Source organism: Gobio gobio, assembly GCF_949357685.1.
Source record: "Gobio gobio genome assembly, chromosome: 23".
Classification (NCBI taxonomy): domain Eukaryota; kingdom Metazoa; phylum Chordata; class Actinopteri; order Cypriniformes; family Gobionidae; genus Gobio; species Gobio gobio.
Window position 1 is genome coordinate 30,109,995 of NC_137119.1, and position 23,073 is coordinate 30,133,067.

At 37.8% G+C, this 23,073-nt stretch overlaps 3 protein-coding genes across 6 annotated transcripts in view; all 3 read right to left on the bottom strand.

Annotated features, from left to right (window-relative positions):
- Nucleotides 1–1,060: 1,060 nt before the first annotated feature.
- rpl22l1 (ribosomal protein L22-like 1) lies at nucleotides 1,061–3,169 on the bottom strand. The gene is made up of 4 exons (XM_079806132.1): nucleotides 3,143–3,169; nucleotides 2,692–2,796; nucleotides 2,271–2,392; nucleotides 1,061–2,193 (listed from the first exon to the last, which is right to left on the bottom strand). Exons 1-4 carry the CDS (start codon nucleotides 3,149–3,151, stop codon nucleotides 2,049–2,051), a joined length of 381 nt encoding a protein of 126 aa, XP_079662258.1. The 5' UTR covers nucleotides 3,152–3,169; the 3' UTR covers nucleotides 1,061–2,048.
- Nucleotides 3,170–5,264: 2,095 nt separating this feature from the next.
- eif5a (eukaryotic translation initiation factor 5A) lies at nucleotides 5,265–9,456 on the bottom strand. 3 transcript variants are annotated; one of them, XM_079806133.1, is made up of 5 exons: nucleotides 9,398–9,456; nucleotides 8,146–8,336; nucleotides 7,964–8,068; nucleotides 6,168–6,299; nucleotides 5,265–6,079 (listed from the first exon to the last, which is right to left on the bottom strand). In XM_079806133.1, exons 2-5 carry the CDS (start codon nucleotides 8,311–8,313, stop codon nucleotides 6,017–6,019), a joined length of 468 nt encoding a protein of 155 aa, XP_079662259.1. In that variant the 5' UTR covers nucleotides 8,314–8,336; nucleotides 9,398–9,456; the 3' UTR covers nucleotides 5,265–6,016. The 3 variants fall into 3 exon arrangements, with proteins under 3 accessions (XP_079662259.1, XP_079662260.1, XP_079662261.1); XM_079806134.1 differs by having other exon boundaries at nucleotides 9,045–9,404; XM_079806135.1 differs by having other exon boundaries at nucleotides 9,134–9,401.
- Nucleotides 9,457–11,747: 2,291 nt separating this feature from the next.
- The window catches only part of tnikb (TRAF2 and NCK interacting kinase b), an 80,213-nt gene continuing 68,887 nt past the window's right edge, over nucleotides 11,748–23,073 (bottom strand). The window contains exons 25-34 of one of the 2 annotated variants that reach the window (XM_079806644.1): nucleotides 22,589–22,691; nucleotides 22,203–22,385; nucleotides 21,960–22,103; nucleotides 21,716–21,850; nucleotides 21,437–21,537; nucleotides 20,257–20,406; nucleotides 18,121–18,280; nucleotides 16,350–16,489; nucleotides 15,076–15,155; nucleotides 11,748–13,278 (exon numbers count right to left, since the gene is read on the bottom strand). In XM_079806644.1, coding sequence (XP_079662770.1) covers nucleotides 13,266–13,278; nucleotides 15,076–15,155; nucleotides 16,350–16,489; nucleotides 18,121–18,280; nucleotides 20,257–20,406; nucleotides 21,437–21,537; nucleotides 21,716–21,850; nucleotides 21,960–22,103; nucleotides 22,203–22,385; nucleotides 22,589–22,691 — 1,209 coding nt within the window. In that variant the 3' untranslated portion in view covers nucleotides 11,748–13,265. Of the gene's footprint in view, nucleotides 13,279–13,391; nucleotides 15,156–16,349; nucleotides 16,490–18,120; nucleotides 18,281–20,256; nucleotides 20,407–21,436; nucleotides 21,538–21,715; nucleotides 21,851–21,959; nucleotides 22,104–22,202; nucleotides 22,386–22,588; nucleotides 22,692–23,073 lie in introns of those variants that run through there. The other variant, XM_079806645.1, reaches the window with a different exon arrangement.

Here is a 23,073-nt window from a genome sequence, read left to right on the forward strand (position 1 = left end):
TCATCTCCAAAGTTGCTGTCGTAAAAACCTGAGCTTGCTCTTGACCGACTTTCCATGTGTGAGTGAAGTTCTTGGTGATGCCAGCTTCTTTTCGTCAGGTCCTCAGATGAATGGCTGGAACATGACCCAAGTCCTCTGGATTTTCCAGCCTCATGAATGGCCTCCTCAGAAAAACTGCGCCTAATCTTTAGTCGGAACGAGTCTTCATCCACCCAGTAATGATGCTGTCCCTGCCGGATATTTGTTGAGGTTGAATCTTCAGGATCGGCTTCAGTTTTTCCCAGGGCCGTCTCCACCATTGCTTTATGTCTGACTCTCAGCACCTCCAACTCCAGCAGCCCAGCCAAAGTAGCACGAAACCGTTCTCTGATACGTTTCCTCCCTGTCCATGGCGCCGCTTCAGGCTCTTCTCTGTGCACAGTGGTGGATAACATCCTGGCTGAAGGCTCGAAAACCAGGCTTCCTTACACGGTGGAGGTCTTTAGTGAAGTCGCCCATATCAATGCAATTTCTATTGCTCTACCTTTGTCTATTGATAAGATTTTCACTAACCTTTGACCTTAGGTGAAGAATATGTTCAAGATAAAACTTAATTCTATCAATGTGAGATTAAACTTAATGAAGTTAACAATGTTAGCATTTGGGAGACCAATATCACTGCCAGTGATAGCTGTGGCTCTTTGTCAATATTTCGTATGTCATTGTAAGCATGCAAGAACTTCTGCTGTCCATGATTATGTCAAATTAATTTTGGCCTGGTTTCACAGACAGGGCTTATAGATTAAGCCTTAGTTCAATTAGGGCCTTTAAGTATCTTTTATAAACGTGTCTTAGAATAAAAACATTACTAGTTTGCATTTGAGACAAAACAATGGCACTGACATATTTTAAGATATGCATATGCAATTTGCTTTCAGTTAAAACAGCTCAAACATGCATTTATTTTAGTCTGGGACTATCTTAAACCTTGTCTGTGAAACTGGGGATTAATGTAGCCAATGTTATAACACATTTAAAGAGGCCAAATGATAAATCATATTTTACTTTTTTGTTGTTTTTTAATGCAGCAGACAACTCAAAAACATATCTTTTTGGGGTTTTTTTTGATAAATCATACTGTTTTTTATGTTTTATATCTTTCAACCCAAAGTTAAAGCAATCACATTTGAAAACGGTCTCTAATCCTAATCTTGCTCTGTAGTTAACTTCTTATATTGTAATTAGTAATTAAATGCAGTTACATAATTCTTACATTAAAAATGTCAACATCACATAAAAAAGGGGTTAATGCTTTACAATAAGGTTTCATTAGTTAACATAAACTAATAATAAACTGCAGTGCATTGTTACAGCATTTATTAATCTTTGTTCATAATTTCAACATTTACCAATACATAATTAAAATCAAGTTGTATTTGTTAACATTAATGCACTGAGCTAACATGAACAGCTGTATTTTTATTAACTAACATTAACAAAGATTAATAAATACTGTAACAAATGTACTGCTCACACCGTAAAAAAAAATTCAGGTCTCCAATTGAAAATTTTCTAGTGACCGATCACATCTAAACTTTTAAATTTAATTCACAGAAATTCAATTTTCCCGATTAAAAAATTTAGATGTGATCAGTCATTAGAACATTTTCAATTGGAGACCAAATTTTTTTTTTTTACAGTGCATGTTCAGTTCATGTTAGTTAATAAATGAACATTTACAATCCTTATTGTAGTGTTACCAGAAAGTATAAGGTACTGAGGATGCAATAGATATTTTAATCATCATTGCAATATATTCACTCTACTTTAAACACCACCAGTTTGTTAATTAATCTTATTTAACTCTTACACTTGCTCCACCTTGATTTACAATCAAGCCCATTACATCAAGCGTTTACTATAATTGAGAGAAAAAAACCCAAGACACTAAATTTCCGTGTGTATCTTTATTTACAAGCAGATATCAAAACATGTAATCCTGCATTTGAAGATGTGACAGCTTATACAGGACTTTGATACACCCATCAAACATATTTCAAAACAGAGCTTCATTCATCAGCATCAGATTCTTCTTCTTCTTGGCTGATCTGGAAGTAGCGCAGCTCATAGCTTTCCTTATCCGACGCCACCACCCTCAGCCAGTCTCGCAGGTTGTTCTTCTTCAAGTACTTCTTTGTGAGGTACTTAAGATACCTGAGGAACAAAGGGTTGTTAGTACACAGAAAAAAGAACTAATAAACGACAGAATCTGATGAGATGCCAAATCTCACCTTTTAGAGAACTGCTTCTCCGAGGTGACGTTGATCTTGTTCTTCTGACGCACAATTTGCACTACATTTCCCAGGTTGCCTGTTTTGCCATTAACCTTCACCTTCTCTTTCAGAAATGTTTCCTGTTAGTAATAAAACAGCATGACCACTAGGGAAGAGAACCCTAGGCATTTAACTAGGGAAGGGAACCCTAGTTATGACACAGCATTAGTGATGCGACTACATGAACAATTCATGACATTTTTTTACTTCAATGTATTTAAATCAGAATCTCTGAAACAACTAAAACATTTATTTGATCATCTAGATTAAAAATGTTCTGGTATTTTCAGGTTTTCCATGTGCATAAGACCCCTTTCAATCAACAGTGGCCATGTTTTTATCACTGAAAGTATGGTTAGTATTTTTTTATACAACTTACAAAGTTGGCAGAGTCGAGAATGCCATCCTCCACAGGGTGAGTACAATCCAGGGTGAAATTCCAGCGAGCACCCTTTTTGTTCTTTTTCACAACAGCCTGCCTTTTCTAAAGAAACATATATGTATATATTGAATAAATACATTGAAACTTACAGTTAATATTCGCTTTATAAACTCATTCCTGTTAAAAAAAAAGTGAATAAACATTATGAAAATGCACTACTGTAATTCTCTATACGTTTATGTTTGAATTGTTCTGTCATGCTAAAAATGCTCATCCACGTGTCTGCCAATAGTATGTCAAAATAATGAATTCATATAACACTCCATATGCAAAAACTAACTCTGGGTGACTTATTACATTCAAATTTAACATATCTGATATTTTGTTTACACGAAACAAAAAATAAAACGCATTTAACCATAAAGACCGGTCTCCGGTCGACACGTACCGGTGCCATCTTGGTGAGGTTGGCTTGAAAGAGGAAGTGTCGTATGTCCGCGCGAGGGTTCACGAAATTTCTCGTATTTCATTGGCTGCCGGTTGGGGAGGATTCAATGAGAACGACTCGTTCTTTGGAGTCGGATCTTTTGAATTAACTGAACTGGTCTGACTCTCTGAGCGATTCTTCACTCAAACAAAACCGATAAGTGAACTGATAGTAAAAACATTTGAAGTGAACCGAGGATTTGACTTTATTAATATAAGCCACCCAACTCGACCCTGTGGAAGTGTACATAATTATGTCTGACGTAAAAGAATATTTTTTTTGGAACCGGTTCTATTCGAAAGAAAGAGTTGTTCACTAGTTGTTGGATTTGCATGAAAAGAGGTAACGTAATTTAGGCTGCATCCGAAATAGCATACTATATAGTGGAGAAGTGGGGGGGGGAAAACAATGTCCGAATTCACACAGTACTCATAAAAGGTAAGGAAAAAGTACCCGGATGACCTACTTCTTTACTATCCCATAAGGCCACAGGAGAGAATTTATGAATGGCAGTGAAACGAATGTAGTACTTCCAGATTACATTCATACTATATAGAACATACTTTTTAACGGTCGTGAAGTAATTACTTATTCAGAGGCAAAACAAGTACCTACTCAAGAGAGTATGCGATTTCGGACGCAACATTAATGTTTTTCCAGTATCTTAAGATTACATAAAAATTGAACACATTTTAATGATATACTGTTTCAGTGGGTAAATACACCAGATTATGCAAAGCTATGCATTCCACAGCCACATGGCTTTTGTCTTCATTTACCATTTAATTGAGTTAATGATTTTTTTCGTGAAATTTCTAGTATTCTTCTAAATCTTATAGTATCTTTGTAATCATTCATGTATTTTGGATGTACATACAATAAACATGCAGTATATCTTGCATGCTTTGGTGATTCTCCCATCAGACATTTATAATGTAAACGTCCACATACTCGCTCAATAGAGCCAGAAGGCAGATTGGGCTCTTCATACCTACTAAGGAATCATGACTCATCCTTACGTCATCATTGTGCAGAAAAACTTGGGTGAGGCCAAAGCACTCACTCAGGCACAACTCAATTTGTCAGTTATTGGGTAGATTTCTAATCTTGAACAAATTTAAAGATTCCTGTTTGCTTGGTTAGATTTTTAATGTCACTCAGCTACACAACAGCAAAATTAGAAATGAATCCATAGGAAAAAGTCATGTAAAGACGTGATTCAACATATAATAGACCGACTTTAGAGAAAGCGCTCACTAGGAGCCAGTTGATAAATTAAGTTTGTGTGTTTGAATACTGCAATGCCACATGCCTCCAAGACTGAAGCGCAACACTTTCATTAAGTCAGTTTTGTCTGGGCACCCGGCCACAATTGGGAAATGAGTGTTTGGCTCCACCCATGCAGAGGATTTGGCAGCCCAACCGAACAAAGCTGTTTTTCTTTCCCAGTTACTGTCCTGACTTTCTAAAATTGTCCCGTGTCATTTAACCCATTTATACAAGCGCTTAAATAACTTAACATTTAAAACCATTCAATAGACATTAACGAAACGCATTTTTATACACATAATATATACACATGCATATATATTTTACTTTCTCAGTTTGAGAACATAAACATTGCATGTTGTGCTACTGAACACTTAGGTGATGTACCTAAAATCATATTTCAAAACAGACACTTTCTGATTGAAGTATAATATATGTACCTTAGTAAATGAAGTTGTCCCAAATGACCAGACAGGTTAAACTGAGTAACTTTTAAACAAAGGATATTCACTCTCCAAAGACAGAGATAAAAGTTCACATGTTAAAGATTACCAGATAAAAAAAATAAATAAAAAAAGCTGTAAATATTAAGCAAGACCTTAACCAGCATTTGGGAACTTCATTCAATACTGATGAGGTGCTTCATAAAAAAAGAAAAGGTAAACTATTTTGTTTTTATTTTTGCTCTCTCCAGTCAGGTGACAAAGGCCTCGAGTGAACAAAGGAAGATTAGAACTCACACCAAAGATTCAGTCCTTAAGAGCCTGAGCTCATTCTGGGGCAGCACTGATAAGAGTCTACCTGGAGACAAATACAGGCTTCAACACTTTATTTAATGTTGTCACTGACAGCCAAAATCAAGCTGGCTGCTATATTGGGTTACAGAGGTATTCGCACATGGCCATCACATCCTTTCCACTTCTGAACAATTAGAGACTGGCATTTAAGAGGACATTTCACTGGAGTTTATTTCTCGGTCATAGCGGTTTTTACTTGAGAAGGTACTCAAAGTACTGCAAGAACAAGGAAGTGCCAAATACCAGTGTGCATTTCACTTTGGGGGGGTGGGAGGGGGAAGGCATTCAATTGAGGGAAATAGCTTGTATAAGGAGAAAAAGTTAAAAGTATGGCACCCAGAGGGGGAGAAAAACAAAAACAAAACAAAAAGTTCATTGTCAGTTGGGGTTTCCTCTCGTCGCAACACGTTGCATAAATCCTGCACACTAGTTACTATTAAGAAATTCAAGAATAGAAAAAAAGGAAAAATGGATCCGATTTAACATTCAGGAATGTAAGCGGTAAAAACTTGAGCGGAAAAAAAAAGTTGAATAGGGGAGGTTGAGGGAGTAAACACTGACATAATAGACTTCTTACCCAAGAGAATGCCAACTGACCCGACAAGTCCAGCACAGTATTGGAAGAAGCAAAAAAGGAATACAATCACAACAAAAATGTGAGGTTGCTTGTGAAGGCCATAGCTTTGGTGACAAATAAAACCAAAGAAACAAATGCAAGAGATTTGTTAAAGTGTAGCATGTTGCAGCCTGAGCAGCCCAGTCTCTCTTCCTATTTGGTCATGGGTTTGACAGCCACTGCAGATTCTTCACCCATAGCTGAAAGCACAGTGACCTGCGAAACAAAAAAAAACATGAGTGCTTCACATTGACAAGCAGCGGGCGAAAAAACTAAACGTGTTCGTTCAAACAGGCACACATACCAACATCTCTTCACCAGCTGCAAATTTGCTTTCGATTTCTTTGCCCAGGTCACCGTCTGGCACGCGCAGGTCCTCGCGCACGTCACCATTGTCCATCATAAGAGAGAGGAACCCCTCGCTGATGTCAACCAGCTAGGAAAACACAAGAGAACCATTCGTTTAAAAGGGAAGAAATGCTTTTGCACAACAGAATATCTAGACTTCTGGTGGAAGAGTGTAACCTCAGGCAACCAATTAAGCTAGGCTGTGTAGAAAAAAAAAAGTTGCACTACCAATAATGTTCTAAAAAGGAAATTGAAAAGAAACTAGTGCTGTCAGTTAAACGCGTTATTAACGACGTTAACGCAAACCTATTTTAACGGCGTCAATTTTTTTATCGCGAGATTAACGTTCTTTTTGGTCTAACAAACTTTGTAGTTTTTTCACATGCTGTTGCAGCAACTAGTAACGTTAGAAAAACTACAACACCACTCCGGATGTAGCTAGACCGGAAACAAAACATCAGGCACGCTGCGGCTGCCCACACTTGTTTGGGCCATTAAAAGAGTAGACGTGGATGGCAAGCGTGAGACGCCGAAATGAGAAACGTATTATGCCATGGTTTAACTCAGGGGTCTTCAACTAAAAGTGCTTGTCTTGAGCGCTGAGTCTTTCTTGAGTCTTTCTGCTCTGATGGTGCATTCACACCGGACGCGAATGAAGCGTTTTGCGCGAGTGATTTAAGTCAATGCAAAGACGCAAATAGACATTCTGCGGCGCGAATTAAGCGGCGTGTATGTCGCGTCATTCGCGTCCGGTGTACGCACCTGCATGCTTGACCGCGCGTCTGGGTCTGAACGCAACAGTGAGCATTGCAACGTTAACTGTTTCATTAGCCTACGTCAAAAGGCTTCGCGGTCCGGATTTGGACCGGAGTCCGCTAGTTGGCGACCCCTGGTTTAACTGCACTATAGGCGGAGTCCTAGTTTACCTTGCATGTGCACTTTGTAATTTTATTTTGTATCACCCTGTTTTGATCCCTTAGAAAGGGCTGTTGAAGGGACTGTTTGTGCAACAAAGTATTTTTTTTCACCCTTTTATTGATGGACAGTGTTACATTGTGTGAGCGATTATTTGCTCCAAGTGTGAATGACTGCTTCAAGTGAGAATGTTGGTGTGAAATCGAACACTACAGTATGCCAATGTTGTTTTCAATAAAACAAACATTTGAACAAAGCAAGCCGATCCACTTTTCTATGTTGATAAGAGCATTAAAATAAGAAAAAATAATGGGACAAAAAGAAATCAAGGGACATTTAGAATAAATAAAAATGTGCGATTAATTGTGATTAATTGTGAGTTAACTATGGCATTAATGCGATTAATCGCGATTAAATATTTTAATCGTTTGACAGCACTAAAAGAAACACTAGAAAGACACTAACAAATTCAGTTTGGGACATACTAACATATTAAGAGCTCAAGAAGTCTTTTAATTTGGCTCCAAAAGCAAAGCAAAACACGGCAATACATTTTTACTTGAGAACCTACAACTAGCATATTACATTTTCCAACTAGTTAAAATTACCAGTGTTCAATGCAATCAGGAACAAGAAATAAAGGATGGTGGTATTTGAATAAACTGACAAGTCACTACGTTGGAGATTACAAAGCATTTGCCTTTATTGCGCACAACTTGGGCTACAGGACAAGATAACTTCAATTAAAAAAGGTAGACAAGTCACATGTACTCCCACTAAACAAAAGTGCATTTTCCCCTTTACATCTTGAATTTCACAAAGCCACGCATGTCTCACCTGGTAGTCATTTCTTTTGGTGTTAGGCACGTCCATGTTGTGGGTGGACGGGCAGATATCTTCATACTTCTTATTTGTGAAAATGTCAATTCCAACCATGTGAACCTGTAAAAGAGAGACTCGATTACTTAACATTTGCAGGTTAAAACCAGTCATGCAAAAGGAGGATATCCAAATATTACCTTTGCATGACCGTGCTTGCCAGTCTTAGAAGTGGACATTTCAACAATTTTGCAGGGGCGACCTTTCAGGACCACGAACCCGTTCTTGCGCAGGGCGCTGCACTGCATGGGGTAGGTGGCAGAAGCCCCGGCATCTCCGCTGGTGAAATCAAGATCTGGATCTGCCATGATGGGGATCTAAACAAGGGGCACTAGAGGGAAAAATGACATGGGGGAATTAGTATGTTTTAACCAAATCTCAATCCCACAAAGGACATCACAGATGAGTCACGTGCGAATGAGCCAGGTTTCCACTGTAGGAGTTGGCTAGTCAGGCATTAGGGCACTGCCTTAGAACTTTAACAGCTCAAGATGAAGTACATTTTTCTACTAACTATTCACCAAAATGTTAAGCAGCTAATTTTCCATAGAAATCGCAAATAAATCGTCTTTTTATTTTGATTAACACTGAACCCTGTCGCATCATGCCGCTCGTATTACCCCACTTATAGAATCCAGGGCAAATAAACGTCAAAACTTGATTTAACTTCAGATAACGGTTGTTTTTGTTTACAAACTTGAGGCTAGAATACTTAACGGGCCACAATTGACACTTTACGGTCGTTGTTTTGCACGCAATTAACACAATGACCACGCCGAACAGGCCAGCTGGACTCCCAGAGGCTAGATATGCTAACTAGCTTAAATGCCTAAACAAGTGACAGTAACGCCTTCACCATAAAGAATCAGCGGAGTAACGTTAATTCGTTGATCTAACGTCATCGTTTACATAGAAGCGAACGGTTAACCTCGAGAACCGTGTCCGATTCGCACTTCAACGTGGTTTCGCCGCTGATCAATGACTCGGCTAGGCTAACGCCCAATTATTCCGTACAACAAAGTAATTGAAACGCACATACACAGAACAACGACCACGACTGGTAAACGACAAGGAAACGAACAAAAGCAGGAAAAATGGGTCTCGTGCGGGTAAGCCACAGTTTCTCACGTGTCTCCTTTTCAGTTAAGTCACGGCGCGCGCGGGGAAAGGCCTCGCGCGTGCGGCGCTGTGTGCTTGCGGCCTGCGAACTAGAGCCGCTCCACAAGCCGCATTAAAGAACCACCGGGACACGCTTAATCAAGACGAGCCGGTTACGTTCACCACCAAGACGCACACGTTCATGTCCGACAGCATTTTAAAGAAAACATCAAGACAGTAAAGCTCGGTGTCATTTTTTTGTCACAGTTCAAACACGCTCCATGCAGCACTTACTTCCAAGAAAAAAAGGAACGTCAACGCGCAAGCGCGGCCAATTTTAATGCGGCATCCGTACAGTGGGCGGGATTCCTCTTCTTCTGCAGAAATGAGGATGGATTGGGCCTGAAGCCTATGCTTAGTGCCTCATAGCGCTTAGGATCAGTGGATTGCACCTGCGTATATATATAGCCTTTAAACAAACACAGACACACACGGTTCGCTATCTTTGTGGGGACTCTCTATAAACGTAATGTTTTTTTTATACTGTACATTCTATCCCCCTACCCTAACCCTACCCCTAAACTTACCTATCACAGAAAACATTTAAAAAAAAAACACTCATTCTGTATGATTTATATGCTTGTTTCTTCATGGGAACCTCAATTTAGGTCCCCACGTGTCACGGGTGTCACATGTCCCCATGAGCCTGAGTGCATTCCCAGTACCCACCGGGATAGAAAAACGTACACACACGTTGGAGCACCTATCATTATGAGGACATTCCATAGCCATAATAGTGTTTTACTGTACAAACTATATTCTATCCCCCCTACACAAACCCTACCCTAAACATACCCAACACAGAAAACTTTCTGCAGTTTTACATTTACTATGACTCAAGAAATGTCCTCATAAATCATGTTTATGTTGTAATACCAGTTTAATACCATGTACATTATACAAATTTGTAAACTCATAAAACACACACATTTTTAATACACACCTAGTACAAAATGGTCAGATACATTTAGTTAATGATGTCCTTTAAATGAACTTGGTCACCATGAAATCAAAATTTACCTTTTTTCTTTATGGAATATTGCAGTATTTATTACCATGGTTATGACCAGACACAATTTATGCATATTATCATCAAAAATATATAATATAACTGTTTATCACTAAAGAAATAAGTCAAATAGCACACATGGTCTGGTTTGATGTGTCAGTTTATTAAAAAAAAAATGTTTTGGGTGACAAGTGAACACTGAGTTTCCAAAATCTGAAATATTTCAATTGACCCATTCACACTCTCCTCATTCAGAAACGCTTGACTCCATCTGAATAAGATCAAAAACTGGAGTTTCAGTCAAAGTAGAAAAGAGTCAAACATGAAGACTGACAAAATCAGTAATGCTCAATTATTGCTAACAGCTTTTCTAGACCGATTCATCACCTTTGATATGCAGCCTTCGGTTTATTCTTTAATCATAAACACACTGAGTATTGATTAACAAGACTAGAAGAGATCCACAAACCCTATAATATTCAAACATAGCCTATTTGCAGTTATCTGGGGTGAATTTATTTCTTACGAAAAGGGCACTGAAAAATAGGCTACTGCTTTAAAATATTAAAACAAACCTACAACTTATAAAACAAAAAGTAAAAATTGCTGTAAGAGAAAGCATCTCTGACACTAATAGATTTCATAGTTATTCCAGACAAAATAATTCAAAATCCAGCTAAAGAAAGCAATCCTTTAAAAAAACAGCAATAATGCTGGTGCTTTAAATACAAGATACCAGCATTTAAGCACTGTACAAACCAATAAATAAAATGGATATCAAGCCAAACTGGCTTGTTAAGTTTTATGACCACATAATATTCAGTTTGGAAGATTCAGCTCTTTTGTTGGTTGACTGAGCAGATTTTGGTGACTTTGTTTGATTTACACCATGTAATAAATTGTAAGCAATAAACTAAAACACCCCCTACATGGACTAGGCACAGATTCGATGAGATCACCATCCCTTAAACGTCTAGGCTACATTTAGTTACATTTGAAACAAATAGCCTTAAAAATCTATGATTTTGTGAACAAAACATGTACCCAGTTTCAGCTTCTAATGTCTATAACAGAAGCTTGTAATTTTTTAAAATCTCACTATTTCTCATTTTAGTGCCAGCATGCCTGTTACGCCTTTAATTTGTAGTTTTACAAGTTTTAAAAAAAAGAAAAACAGCACGTTTAATCACACACACACACACACACACACACACACACACACACACACACACACACACACACACACGTCTGGTGCGCTATCCTTCTGGGGACTCACCATAGGCGTAATGGTTTTTATACTGTACAAACCGTATTTTCTATCCCCTTACACTGCCCCTGCCCCTAAACCTAACCCTCACAGGAGACATTCTGCATTTTTACATTTTCATAAAAACTCATTCTGAATGATTTATAAGCTTTTGTGCCCGTGGGGACCTCAATTTAGGTCCCCACGGTGACACGAGTCCCCATGAGTCTGTCTACAGTCAGGTTGAAGTCCCCACCAGGCTAGAAAAACATGTACACACACACACATAGCTGGAGCAGCCATAAAAATAACAGCCAATATCCAGAATGCTCGGTTGTGCTATAAATCTCAGTTTAATACACGCAAAAAATAAGAGAAATACAGAAATAAAACAACAACTCGCTCAGTCCGAATATAAAGGATGTACTTACAGTATTAATGTCCATATTAAGAAATAAAATGAGGTCAAGCACACATCAAAAGACTTTCCACACAAAGCAACCACACGGCCGGTGGTGCGTGAGAGAGGATGAGAAAATCAACTGACCTCACAGTTTACATCTGTGTCGATAAAATGGATGGGAAGACCCCATAAGTACTTCAAACCTGCACACACATCCACTCAGTTCACAGTTTGATGGATAAAAAACACGGTCTCAAAAGATCCTATTGTGTCAAGTGAATTTCACACTCTATTGCCCTTACAGAACAGTAATGAAAATGTATAAAAGTACATAAAGGACTGGATGATTCCATCTATTTGAATAAAATGCCATGTCGTTTGGAAGGACTTCAAGTCTATTAATGGGCGATTCTGCGATTAGAGGTATTTTTGAGTACATGAAAAAAATTAAGTTCAACTGGTTTCATACAATATTTTTTAAACTTTCAAGTAGAAATAACGTGACAGCTGTGTGCTTGTTCTTAAAAAAAAAAAAAGAAAGAAAAGTATTGTGAATCAAAATTCCAGTAATGACACCTCTTAATCTGACGGTAATGACCGGTATTGGAGAAAAATATATATTTTGTATGTTATAAAAAATAAAACGGTACAAATAATCCAAATAAACGGTATATAGCATTAAGATAAAAACGAAATCGGGTACTAAAAAATTCCCTAATTGAAGAATCACCCTAATATGAAGTATAGGCTTGATTTGGCTGTTGCACAAGACATTGCACCATGATTTTTTTTTATTTAAAAAAAAAGAAAAAAACAAGCTTCCATTTCAGAAAATTTCTGTCTGGCGCTCTACACATAAATCACCTCAGAATCTACATGTAAATGACAACATAGCCTTGTTTAACATTAGTTAATTTACAATATACTTAATGGCCAATTGAAAATGCCTATTATAATTTAATAAACTTGAAAATTCACTGATCTACTGGTTGCATTTCAAAAGGACATAATTCCCCCCAGAGAATAAATACTTGCCTCTTCAAACTATACGATCATGGATATTGCCTTATATTGTGTCACTTACAAAGTTTCATTCACGGCGTCAATAGTCATTGCCCACATAGAAAACTGAACCGATCCAACGGGTGAACAGAAACGAGGTAGCCTTAAAGGAAGCTCTGTAAAACACTACCCTTCGTTCACCGATTTATGTGATTCCCAGAGGAGATGGATAGTACAGAACCACACACAGCATTGCAAGTTCCCTCACAGTTCCTATGCATTCGTTTCAGAGGCAGGACTCTTTTCCAAAAAAGAAAAGAAAAAAAGAAGTGGATATTTACAGAGGGTGGTAGTGAAAGTCCCTCTAGAATCAGTTGGAGATTATAGATCCATCTTGAGGAGAGGCGAGCAATTGACTCACCAGGCTCGATTCCCTTGGCCTTTATTGCACTTTGCTGAAAGTCATGAGAAAACAAACTTAAAAATACAAAAACTGCAGCACATTCTTATCCTAATGACACGTGGAGGTGTGTTACTCCTGATATGAAAACAATTTGAGATTGCTGGTATGTTAATGGTAACATATCTACCTTTTTTTGTATTGTTGGTGGAAAGCATTACATTTCATCATTCATCCACATATACACACACACCCTTACACAGCAACTTCCATACTCTATAACATAATCTAAAGGTACTTTTTTATGTTTCAATACAAAGCTCTGTAGTATTTACCAATCAGTTAAAGCATTCAGAATCATCTCGGCAGATCAGTTTCATCCTCCATTAAATCTTAAATGGAAATTTGTTCACCCAAAAATGATCATTTACTCACCCTTTGACTTTTGTGCCAATGTCCAGGCTGTTATTTTCCATTCAATGCAAGAGAAAAGTGACCAGGGATGTCAAGTAAGATTTTCATGATTCATTTGTGAATGATGACTTACATTTGAGCCTGTTCCTCACAGAAAACATTATATGGCTTCAGAAACTAGAAAGATATAGTGCACAAGTTGTATGGACTACTTTTATGATGCCGTTTTGTCCATTTTAGATCTGGGCAGCCTCTGGTCATTTTATTTATATGGAAGAGAGCAGCTTGGACATTCTGCTAAACGTCTCTTTTTGCATGTGACTGAAGAGTGTCGGCCCAGATCCGGCCCACATCTGGGACGCGTGGAATCCACATGCCCGGATCTGGGCCGACACTACTTGCCGACGACATGAGGGTGAGTAAATGAGAACCGAATTTACATTTGAGGGTCAATCCCTTTAACCCACAATACCCATAATGTGCATGAATAAGTTGCAGAGACGATCAAAATGAACTGAAAAAAGTTCTGATTTACAGCACAATCTCCCTGAGCACAAGGAAAACAGTGCAAATCACAGGCTCCAAATGTGATGTGAATACTATAGAGCTTTGGCATAAAACAAGGAATGCACAGTATGAATATTCAGGATCCTTTATATTTCCATTATATGTCTATATCAGCAGGCATCAATTTCCATCCAAAAAATGAGCATGTTCCCTTTCCTTACAGAAAACTGCATAAACATCAATATATTATGGGCTTAAAAAATAAAAACGAGCAGCTTTGCAAATTCATTTTTAAGGCATTCTGTGGACAGCCCGAAGTGTGTCTATTCCAACGTAATGTGGTAGTATCATACAAGTCTTAAATATCAGTTTCAATTCACACATTAGTGATATCCACATGACACAAACATCTGTGTGCATTCCAAGCTGAAACATAAAAAAGAAAAAGGGTCGATCACACAAACCAGGCTCAATGGATTCATCCCGCAAGGGAGGTCTACTGACGTTCAGCGCAACCGTGATAAATTATTGAGTCAAAAAGTGTCTTAACAGTACAAATATTCACTCTACTCTGTGGGTCTTATTTCCCATATTTCCAGTCTTCACCTCCAGAAGAATCTAGATACATATTTGTAAGGACAAAAACATCAGAACCCCACAAATGTTAATGAAAGGGCCATTAAAAACAAAGCAGACCGGTTGTTCTCCTCTGTCACCCCTTGTTGTTTGTGGGGGGAGGGGGGGGGGGGGGCGTGTGGATTTTGGGTTTGTCTTTGACTCTTCTGAGAAGGACCAGCAAGGTTTGGTCTTTTTCCATCTGCCAGATTATCCAGCGCACCTGGATTTTCCTGTCTTTCCTTTTTTTTCACACTTTTCAATAAAGTAGAAAAGGTCCACAGATACAATGCAGGGGAGGGTTGGAATGAATTACCAATTCATCATGGAGTTTCTGTTCAAGGTCATGAAGAAAACTTGGCTGCTGCCTCCTGATCTGACCGAGGCAAAGAAAACCTGCAGACAAGAGTCAGACGGAGGAACATTATTATATTGCCTTTTATTCAACAAAGGAGCAAACGGTTACAATCTACGGCCTTGTGTGATTGTCAAATTTCAGCTTTAGCTTGTTGTCAATTGGCTATTATACTTAACTAAAAGGTAAAAACATAAAAACCAAGGCAACATTTCCAATTTTCATTTAGTTAACTTCATGTACTAAAATAACAAATTAAAACAATATTTTTAAATAAAATAAACTATAGAAGGCATAACTATAAAAAACGAATAAAAACTACAAAAAAATAAAAAATATAAAAATAAAAACTAATTCAAAATATGAATAAAAACTACAAAAGTATCTCAATGAAACTAAAACAACACCAATCTTTAGAAAATGGTGTTTAAAACACAAACAAATATAATCTGTGTATTCATGTTGGTTTATAGTTTAGAATTTTTTATACTATTTTCAAGAAAAGTTCATGCATTCCTTAAATTTTGATTACAAGTGAGTGTACACATTTTATTTATAGTAATACAGATTAAAGGTAAAAACGTATACGTTTTTCTTTCAAATACTAAATCAATTTTTTACAAAAAATTTTTTGTTGTGTTTTTTGTTTTTTTATTTGTGGATTAACCGCACAAACTGTCAAAAAAATATGTAAATTATGTTTCTTTGTGTTAAAATGTTCACTTGCCCAAAATAAAAAAAATAAAATAAAAAAGTATCAATTTAAATAAACTTATAATATAAGTTACATTATTGAATAGATATATTACTTAAAAATTATATATTTAAAAAAATAAGATTATGCCAAAATACTTTTAATATTTTATTAATGATAAAATAAATTAAATAATTTTTTTAATTAATATATATATTTAAAAGTGATGTGTTTATTGTGTATATTATAAATCTTGTTAAATGTTCCTAAAAAAGAAGAGTAAATTCAGTATGAGCATGATACATGATAACAACATGCAGTTTTTGAACTGAATCAACTTACTTCAGCTGAAAAATGACACTATTTTCTTTTTTAGATTTGCTTTACAGCAGAATTGAACTCAATTTACATCACTGAATCATTATTTTTCCTGTTGACATTAGTAATATTCAAAACTATTTAGGGCTGATGGTGTGCACATTGGGATGCAGGGAATCTGTATTGTATAAAGCACTATATAGGTAAAGGTGACTTGACATACTTTATCGTTTCTCTCCGAAAGGAACTTCAGTCGCTGTGCTCGCTTGTGCATGAAAACTCCGTCGAGGTGTCCCGTTTCCACGGAGCGGATCTCAATGGCTTTCTCTCCCCAGCCCATGATCTGGTTGGAGTGGATGTAGGCTGCAGAAGGGGAGGGGGAAGGTAGCGAACATGTACAAAAAGACAAAAGAAACATGTGACAGGAGAGCGCTGACACCAAATGCAGTACATCATCAGAGCACCCCGTTCCTCAACGACTTCTGACGTCCAACAGCAACTTGAAACTAGCCCAGATCCAATGAAAACAAGCCTGCCAAAGCCACCCCACATCATCAGGAGGTCATTATTGCAGCAGTTTCTGAGCATCACAAATTAAAGCATGATTGAAGTACCAGAAATTATAATACAAGGAACTAGCATCTAAATCCGGAGCTCTTTGGATACTCATGAACTAACATCAACTCTCTCCGAGGACTTCCTGTGCCCTTTATAGAGATAATAATCATCTGGTTGTTTTGACTTCCTTTGCTGCTGCTATCTTGTGTAGAAAATGCATGAGCTATGAATTTTAATTAGTTATTATGAATGCAGAATCATAATTTGGATGAAACATACATTTTTTCAGAACTGAGGGGGTGGGCGGCTGCTGGTCTACATCTGAACCCTCAGTATCAGACAACAAATGACAAAAGACATCCAACTAAATCATAATGTTAACATTCTTCACGGATGAGAGATGAAAACATTTACAAACAAACATTAAAGCTGGAAATTAATTTTAGAGACACACGGCACAATATCTGATGCATGATAGTAGTAAAGCAAGAGCTGAAAGACACCAATATTTACATCTATAAAGACAACAAGAGTTACATCGAAACTGATGACGGTCTTTTTGTCCTGGTTAATGTAAAACAAAATCTATTAAATATGTTTTTTAGTTTTGGGTAAATCTCATGAAAACGGGTCAACATTCCACTCCAAAATCAAGAGAAAATATAAAAAGAATATATAAAGTTTTTTTGCATTGTAAAATATGAAATTTTCTGATGACAATTAAACACTGTTCCATTTGCATATGGACATGAGAATAGTAATGATAATTGTAATGGACCTAAAATTGGAATTTTCTTCAAGCTAAATAAATTGAAATATAAAAAAATTTTGAAAAAGAAAATCAAGCATTTTTTGGTGAATTTTAAACGATTTTAAACTATTTGCATTGCAAATGGATTCGCAAAACATCCAACCATGAATGTAATATAATAATAATAATAATAATATAATGTGAATGTCTTTCTTTTGATTTTAAGGTGAAATATGACCCAGACACGTTTTCTGACATCCACCCAAGTGTGAAAGGTCAAATCAGAACCTTTTTTGGGGCAGAAAGGAAATCAGATTAAGTGGTTATTAATAAAAAAAGATATATAGATTGTGTTAACAGTGTGAACAAAACAGTACACAAGATGTGCCAGACATACAGACAAACATTGCACTCTCTGTCAGGGTTTAGTCTAGGTGGGCCGAGGTGAGGTGGGGTGGGGAAGATTATATGGGCAGGAAAGCGGTCTAGTTAAGTGAGGGACAGGAAAGACAGAAGAGCAATGAGTGGACAGAGGCATGCGTGTTTGTGTGTGAGTGAGGACTGATTCAGAGAGGGTTCATTCTGAGGGGTGTCGGGGACGGTCAGGTGCACTCGCACGGACCGGCATCAGGGCTCTAGAAGGAGAACAGGAGCGTTTTGTGTGAAATAAACAACCAAAACCTACCAACAGAGGTGGGCATCTCTCCCCACTGGAGCACCACGTCTTTAGTGATTCTGCCGTATGTGTTCACATAGACTCCCTCATCTTCATAACACAGAAGCATCTCCATGCCGTCGGTCTTGGGAAGCACCACAATGGCGTGAGGGGTAACACTGCCCTGAATCTGGGAAGGGAGGGGTGGGCGCAGATGAGCCTTGGGGTGACAAAAACGAGCCGTAGTGCAAAACATTCCCCCACTAGGTGACGCTCTCCCCCTCCCCCGGGTGGCCCTGTCAGTCATGTTTCTCGTACTGTGGGTGGCCAGAGCTTCTCCCTTTGAGAAACTGCTGCAACAATCGAGACTCCTGCCCTCAGCTCCACCACACTGACGCCTGAGCCCAAAAGCGCCCAGCTAACAGGCTACCATGGGGCGTTGGAACGTTTTGGCTGCTTTGGTTCATGTACATGTTTGGTTTGTCAAAGGTCGTAGATCGGGGACATGTTTTCCTCTTACACTGGAGATACTTTTCTATCACACTTGATAATGTTCGAACAATAATGGCATGTACTTGCAATCTCATGAAATCTGTTTTAGTCAACTTCATAGCCATTCATCGACACACAGAACATTCATACGCGTTGCTCTAAACTGTGCAATCAGGGTCCAAAATTAACTTTCTGCCAAACCAGGTGATTTCAGGTCAATTTAAGACCAAGAAATTGCTTTTTTCATAATTGTATTAATAATATTTATATCAATCTATTTATGTAATATTTATATTAATAACACGATTGAGCTGTTTTCTTTTATGATACATTTGTGACAAAAATTATAGGTCATTGTCTCAAACTTGATGTGTTCACATTTTCACAGAAAGTCAGAGTTTTCCTATATTTTACAAAAGTTTTTCATATATTTAAGATGTGTTTTTTTAGGATGATATTTATCTTGTATGTTTTTCTAAATAAAATCCTAAAACAACACCTATGTAGTTTATATAATAGTTAATAAAAAGTTAGTAAGATACATACCTATGATATGCTAATAAACCTATGATACATTTCACATTGAGGATCAAGTTGCTAGAAGACACAAGTTGCGCCAGATGTATTTAATATTGCATTAAATGTCAATATTATATAGTAAAAGAAGATTTGATTTAACTAGTAAGGTTTGGACTTAAGACATAAGGGTTGGATCTAAGACAATTCATAGTTTTCACGTGACGTCACACCATTATAGGACCACCCACCTGGAGGGCAAAGCAAGGCTTTCCTAAACTGCCCGCCAGTCATTTTTTACCAGGTTTGTGACAATGATATTAAAAGACCAAATTCAATATACACCTTATTGACGATGAATACTTTGTACAGGCAAGCAAGTGATCACAGAATATTAATGCATTATTCTTGGCTCATCTGCTCGCCTGTATATAGTATGCATGATCAAAAAGGTGTAAACTGAATTTAATCTTTTAATATCACTGTACATGAAGGCACTATTAAGGGTGGGTTGCACTAATAAGGATTCTTAACCTGGCGTCTTTCTACATAGCTAATCTGTGTTTAAAATTAAGTGATGCAACAACTCGATTTAAAATAAAACCTAGACCAACAAATCCTTGATTAGAGTTAAACCTTGCTTAAATGTAATCCTTATTGGTGCAACTCACCCTATAAGTGTTTTTAACGTTAAGCGTTTTAAAAACGTCCCGCTGTTTTTAGTGATTGAAATACTGCAGCAGGTACTGTGTATAGATCACAAGTGTCCAAAACTTGCATCTTGTTCACATATTGATAAGCTTGTGCTGCAGTTCTATGGCTGTTTTGCCCTCCAGGGCTTCCCCACAGTCACATGACTGAAAAATATGAATTAATAAGTATTATGCATTTAATAAAACTTTATCTTTTTGCAGTCCCTAAAAAGTTACAAGCCAACTGGAAAATGATTTATCTTTCTCAACAAAGCCATTTTTAAACTTGTATTTGGTTTGAGTGTTAAATTTGGACCCTGTCTGTAATTAAAAGACACATATGTGATACAGACATCAACACTACAGTGCATGCCAGTGTCCCCGGGGAGGAGTCGTCCTATTTAAAGCCCCTTGGAATCAGGGTAAGGAGGGGAGAGCTGCCTCCGCTCGGCCTGTTGTCACTTACGTGGGATGGAATGTAGATATCGTATGGATTCCCAGAGTCGACATCTATCACGTGAAAACCAACGCTGGAGCCATAGATAACCTTTAACCTCTGACCCTCCTCCACCGTCAGGTCTACAAGCAAAGGCTTGTGCTGAAGATCTGTGAAAGACTTTGGAGAGACAGAAGAGGCACTGAAAACATGACGAACAAGCTACTGAGGGACTCTAAACGATGGCATTCACAAAGAAATATGCTTTGTGCAGGGATACTCTGAACGCTCACACTCACTAGGCACTATAGTACCAAAATAACGACTTCATTTCGCGCTCTGCCCTGCAGAGTTGAGTTCTAAGGCCTATTTTCTTCTAAAGTAATGCAGTTTGGTTAAAGACCTCCTGTGGTGAAAATCAAGTTTTTAATGTTGTTTACATCTCTATGTGGTGTTTTTAATATGCTTTAAGACAAACCATGTGCGAATTCATAAGTCAGCATCACTACAGAGTATTTTCTCTTTAAAACTACAGTGATCTGAAGACAGTCTCAAAAACGCGGTTTGAAATCGCTGGTGTTTCTGACGTCGCGAACCGCCTTGTAACCAATCATGCATTTCATTAACTCTGCTGTGAAGCAGGGGAGTCTCAAGAGAAGCCAGGTTAACCTGGTATATTTTTTTGTTGATATGAAAAATCGGGTAAATTTAGTAAAATAACGGGTGTATGGTGTATATTACGATGTTATTATGAACTATATGCCTTTCTACACTGACGTTCTAAGTTGTTCAAAGCGTTTCTAAGGATGCTGATTTTTAGAAGGCAGCTGTCTTGAGATGGCGAACGGGGACATGGTGTAACATTATCCACACATTATTAGCTGTCTGATAACGTAGTCTAGCGAAAGGATAATCATATTAATTACGGCTATGTGTCCGACATAAAGAGCGAAACCATTGTGGAGTGTCTACTACAAAGTGAGTGAGTGGAGACGGGGCTAATTAGCATAGTCATATTCATACTAAATGAAGCAAAGTTGTAGTTACACTCAAGCTATTTTAAGGCAGGAAAAAAACTTTAAATGTGTCATTTTGGTGATCAAAGATGAGATTTAAGGAATACAATTATTGACTACAGTGGGACGATCACACAGATGCTCTTTCGTAAAGGTGGTAAAAGGGGTCTCACTGGACCAGACGTCTGTCTTACCTTGAAAGCCATGAATTTGTGGTATGGTTTGGGAGCCCAGGCATAAATCTCCACAGCATTCTTCAATGCAATCACCAAGAACTTGATCCTCTCATATTTGACTGTTGAACAACAAATACATGTGAAAATATTATTAGGATTCAAAACTTTTTTGGAATATACCAGACATTTACAGACAGATGATAGGTGGATAGATAGATAGATGGATGGTACGATGGGTAGATGAACTATATTTAGGTATAGAAACAATTATGTGGCCAAATTGACCAAAGGACATACCGACTTTATAATGGACGCAACCCTCTAGGTCACCAACAGTAATCCATCCTTGTTTTTTTTCTACCTCAGGGTCATTGTGAAGTATCCTGTTTCTGAGCCATGACAGATAATAGACCCTCAGTTTATTCTTTTTGCCTGTGAAAAAAAAGAAAAAGAATTATGAACCTCTTATTACATACAGATAATACAGAGATCTAACAAAAACTAAATAAACAAAACAGATCAACTAGACAGTTGAACTCACCTGATATGGTGACCAGGACATTGAGACCCTCCAGAACGTCCATCTGTTGAAAGCGCCTGCGGTTGATCAGATTGTAGACTTTGCCCTGACCACTGCGATCTAGTAACATGAGTCCATTTTCTGTTCCTACCAGCAGGTTCACTCCTATAACGTTCAAAAATGACTTGGAGTTCATAATATGAATCTGAAGTGATATGAATGCCAACAGATGTTGTGTATAAAGTCAGAAAAGTTTGGACTCACCCCATAGTGCAGCACACAGGATCTCAGAGTTGAAGCGTTTCTTGTACTTGCGGATCTCCGGTGTGTCGCTGTGTGGCCGGATATTGGTGGGATTGACATTAACAACAGAAATTTTCCGAGCCTCATTCAATCGAGCTTGTTCCTGTTCCTGCTCCTGCCGCATGAGTTCGTCTGCAAAATGAGCTGTGTGGCCAAATAAAAACATCATAATCACTGACTGTTTTTCTTTGCAGTAGAACTTGAGTGCTCATCATAAGTCAAGTATGTGAAACATTAGCACCCCTTTTTTCCATCAACAAGGTGCCAATCTCTGAGCTGGTGCCCAATTCTGAGCATTTCCACTAACTATTTCAGTGAACAAGCTGTATAAGACATGGATAAGTCACCTGAGGCAGGGTTGTCCTCATCATCCTCTGTGGGGGAAGTCTGATACACTCGAGGGTCCACAAAAGGTGTGAAGGAGGCTTTGGATCCACTCCCCATCCCAAACTGTCAACATGGAGAATCAGGATGTGAGAAACAAGCATTCACAAAACGTCTCATCAAATGACTGGTTGCAGTTAGGAAGGTTCATTCATTGTAAAATGTTAGCAGGAGAAGCAAGCACTGCAAAAGTTTTTTTTTTTTACCTAATCAGTATTTTGTCTTGTGTGTGCGTCAACAGTTTGGAATCATTACGATTTTTTTATGGTTTTGAAAGAAGTCTCTTCTGCTCACCAAGGCTGCATTTATTTGATCAAAAATACAGCGAAAACAATTATTGTGAAATATTTAAAATAACTTTTATATTTGAATATATTTTAAAACGCAATTTATTCCTGTGATTCAAAGCTGAATTTTCAGCATCATTACTCCAGTCTTAAGAGTCACA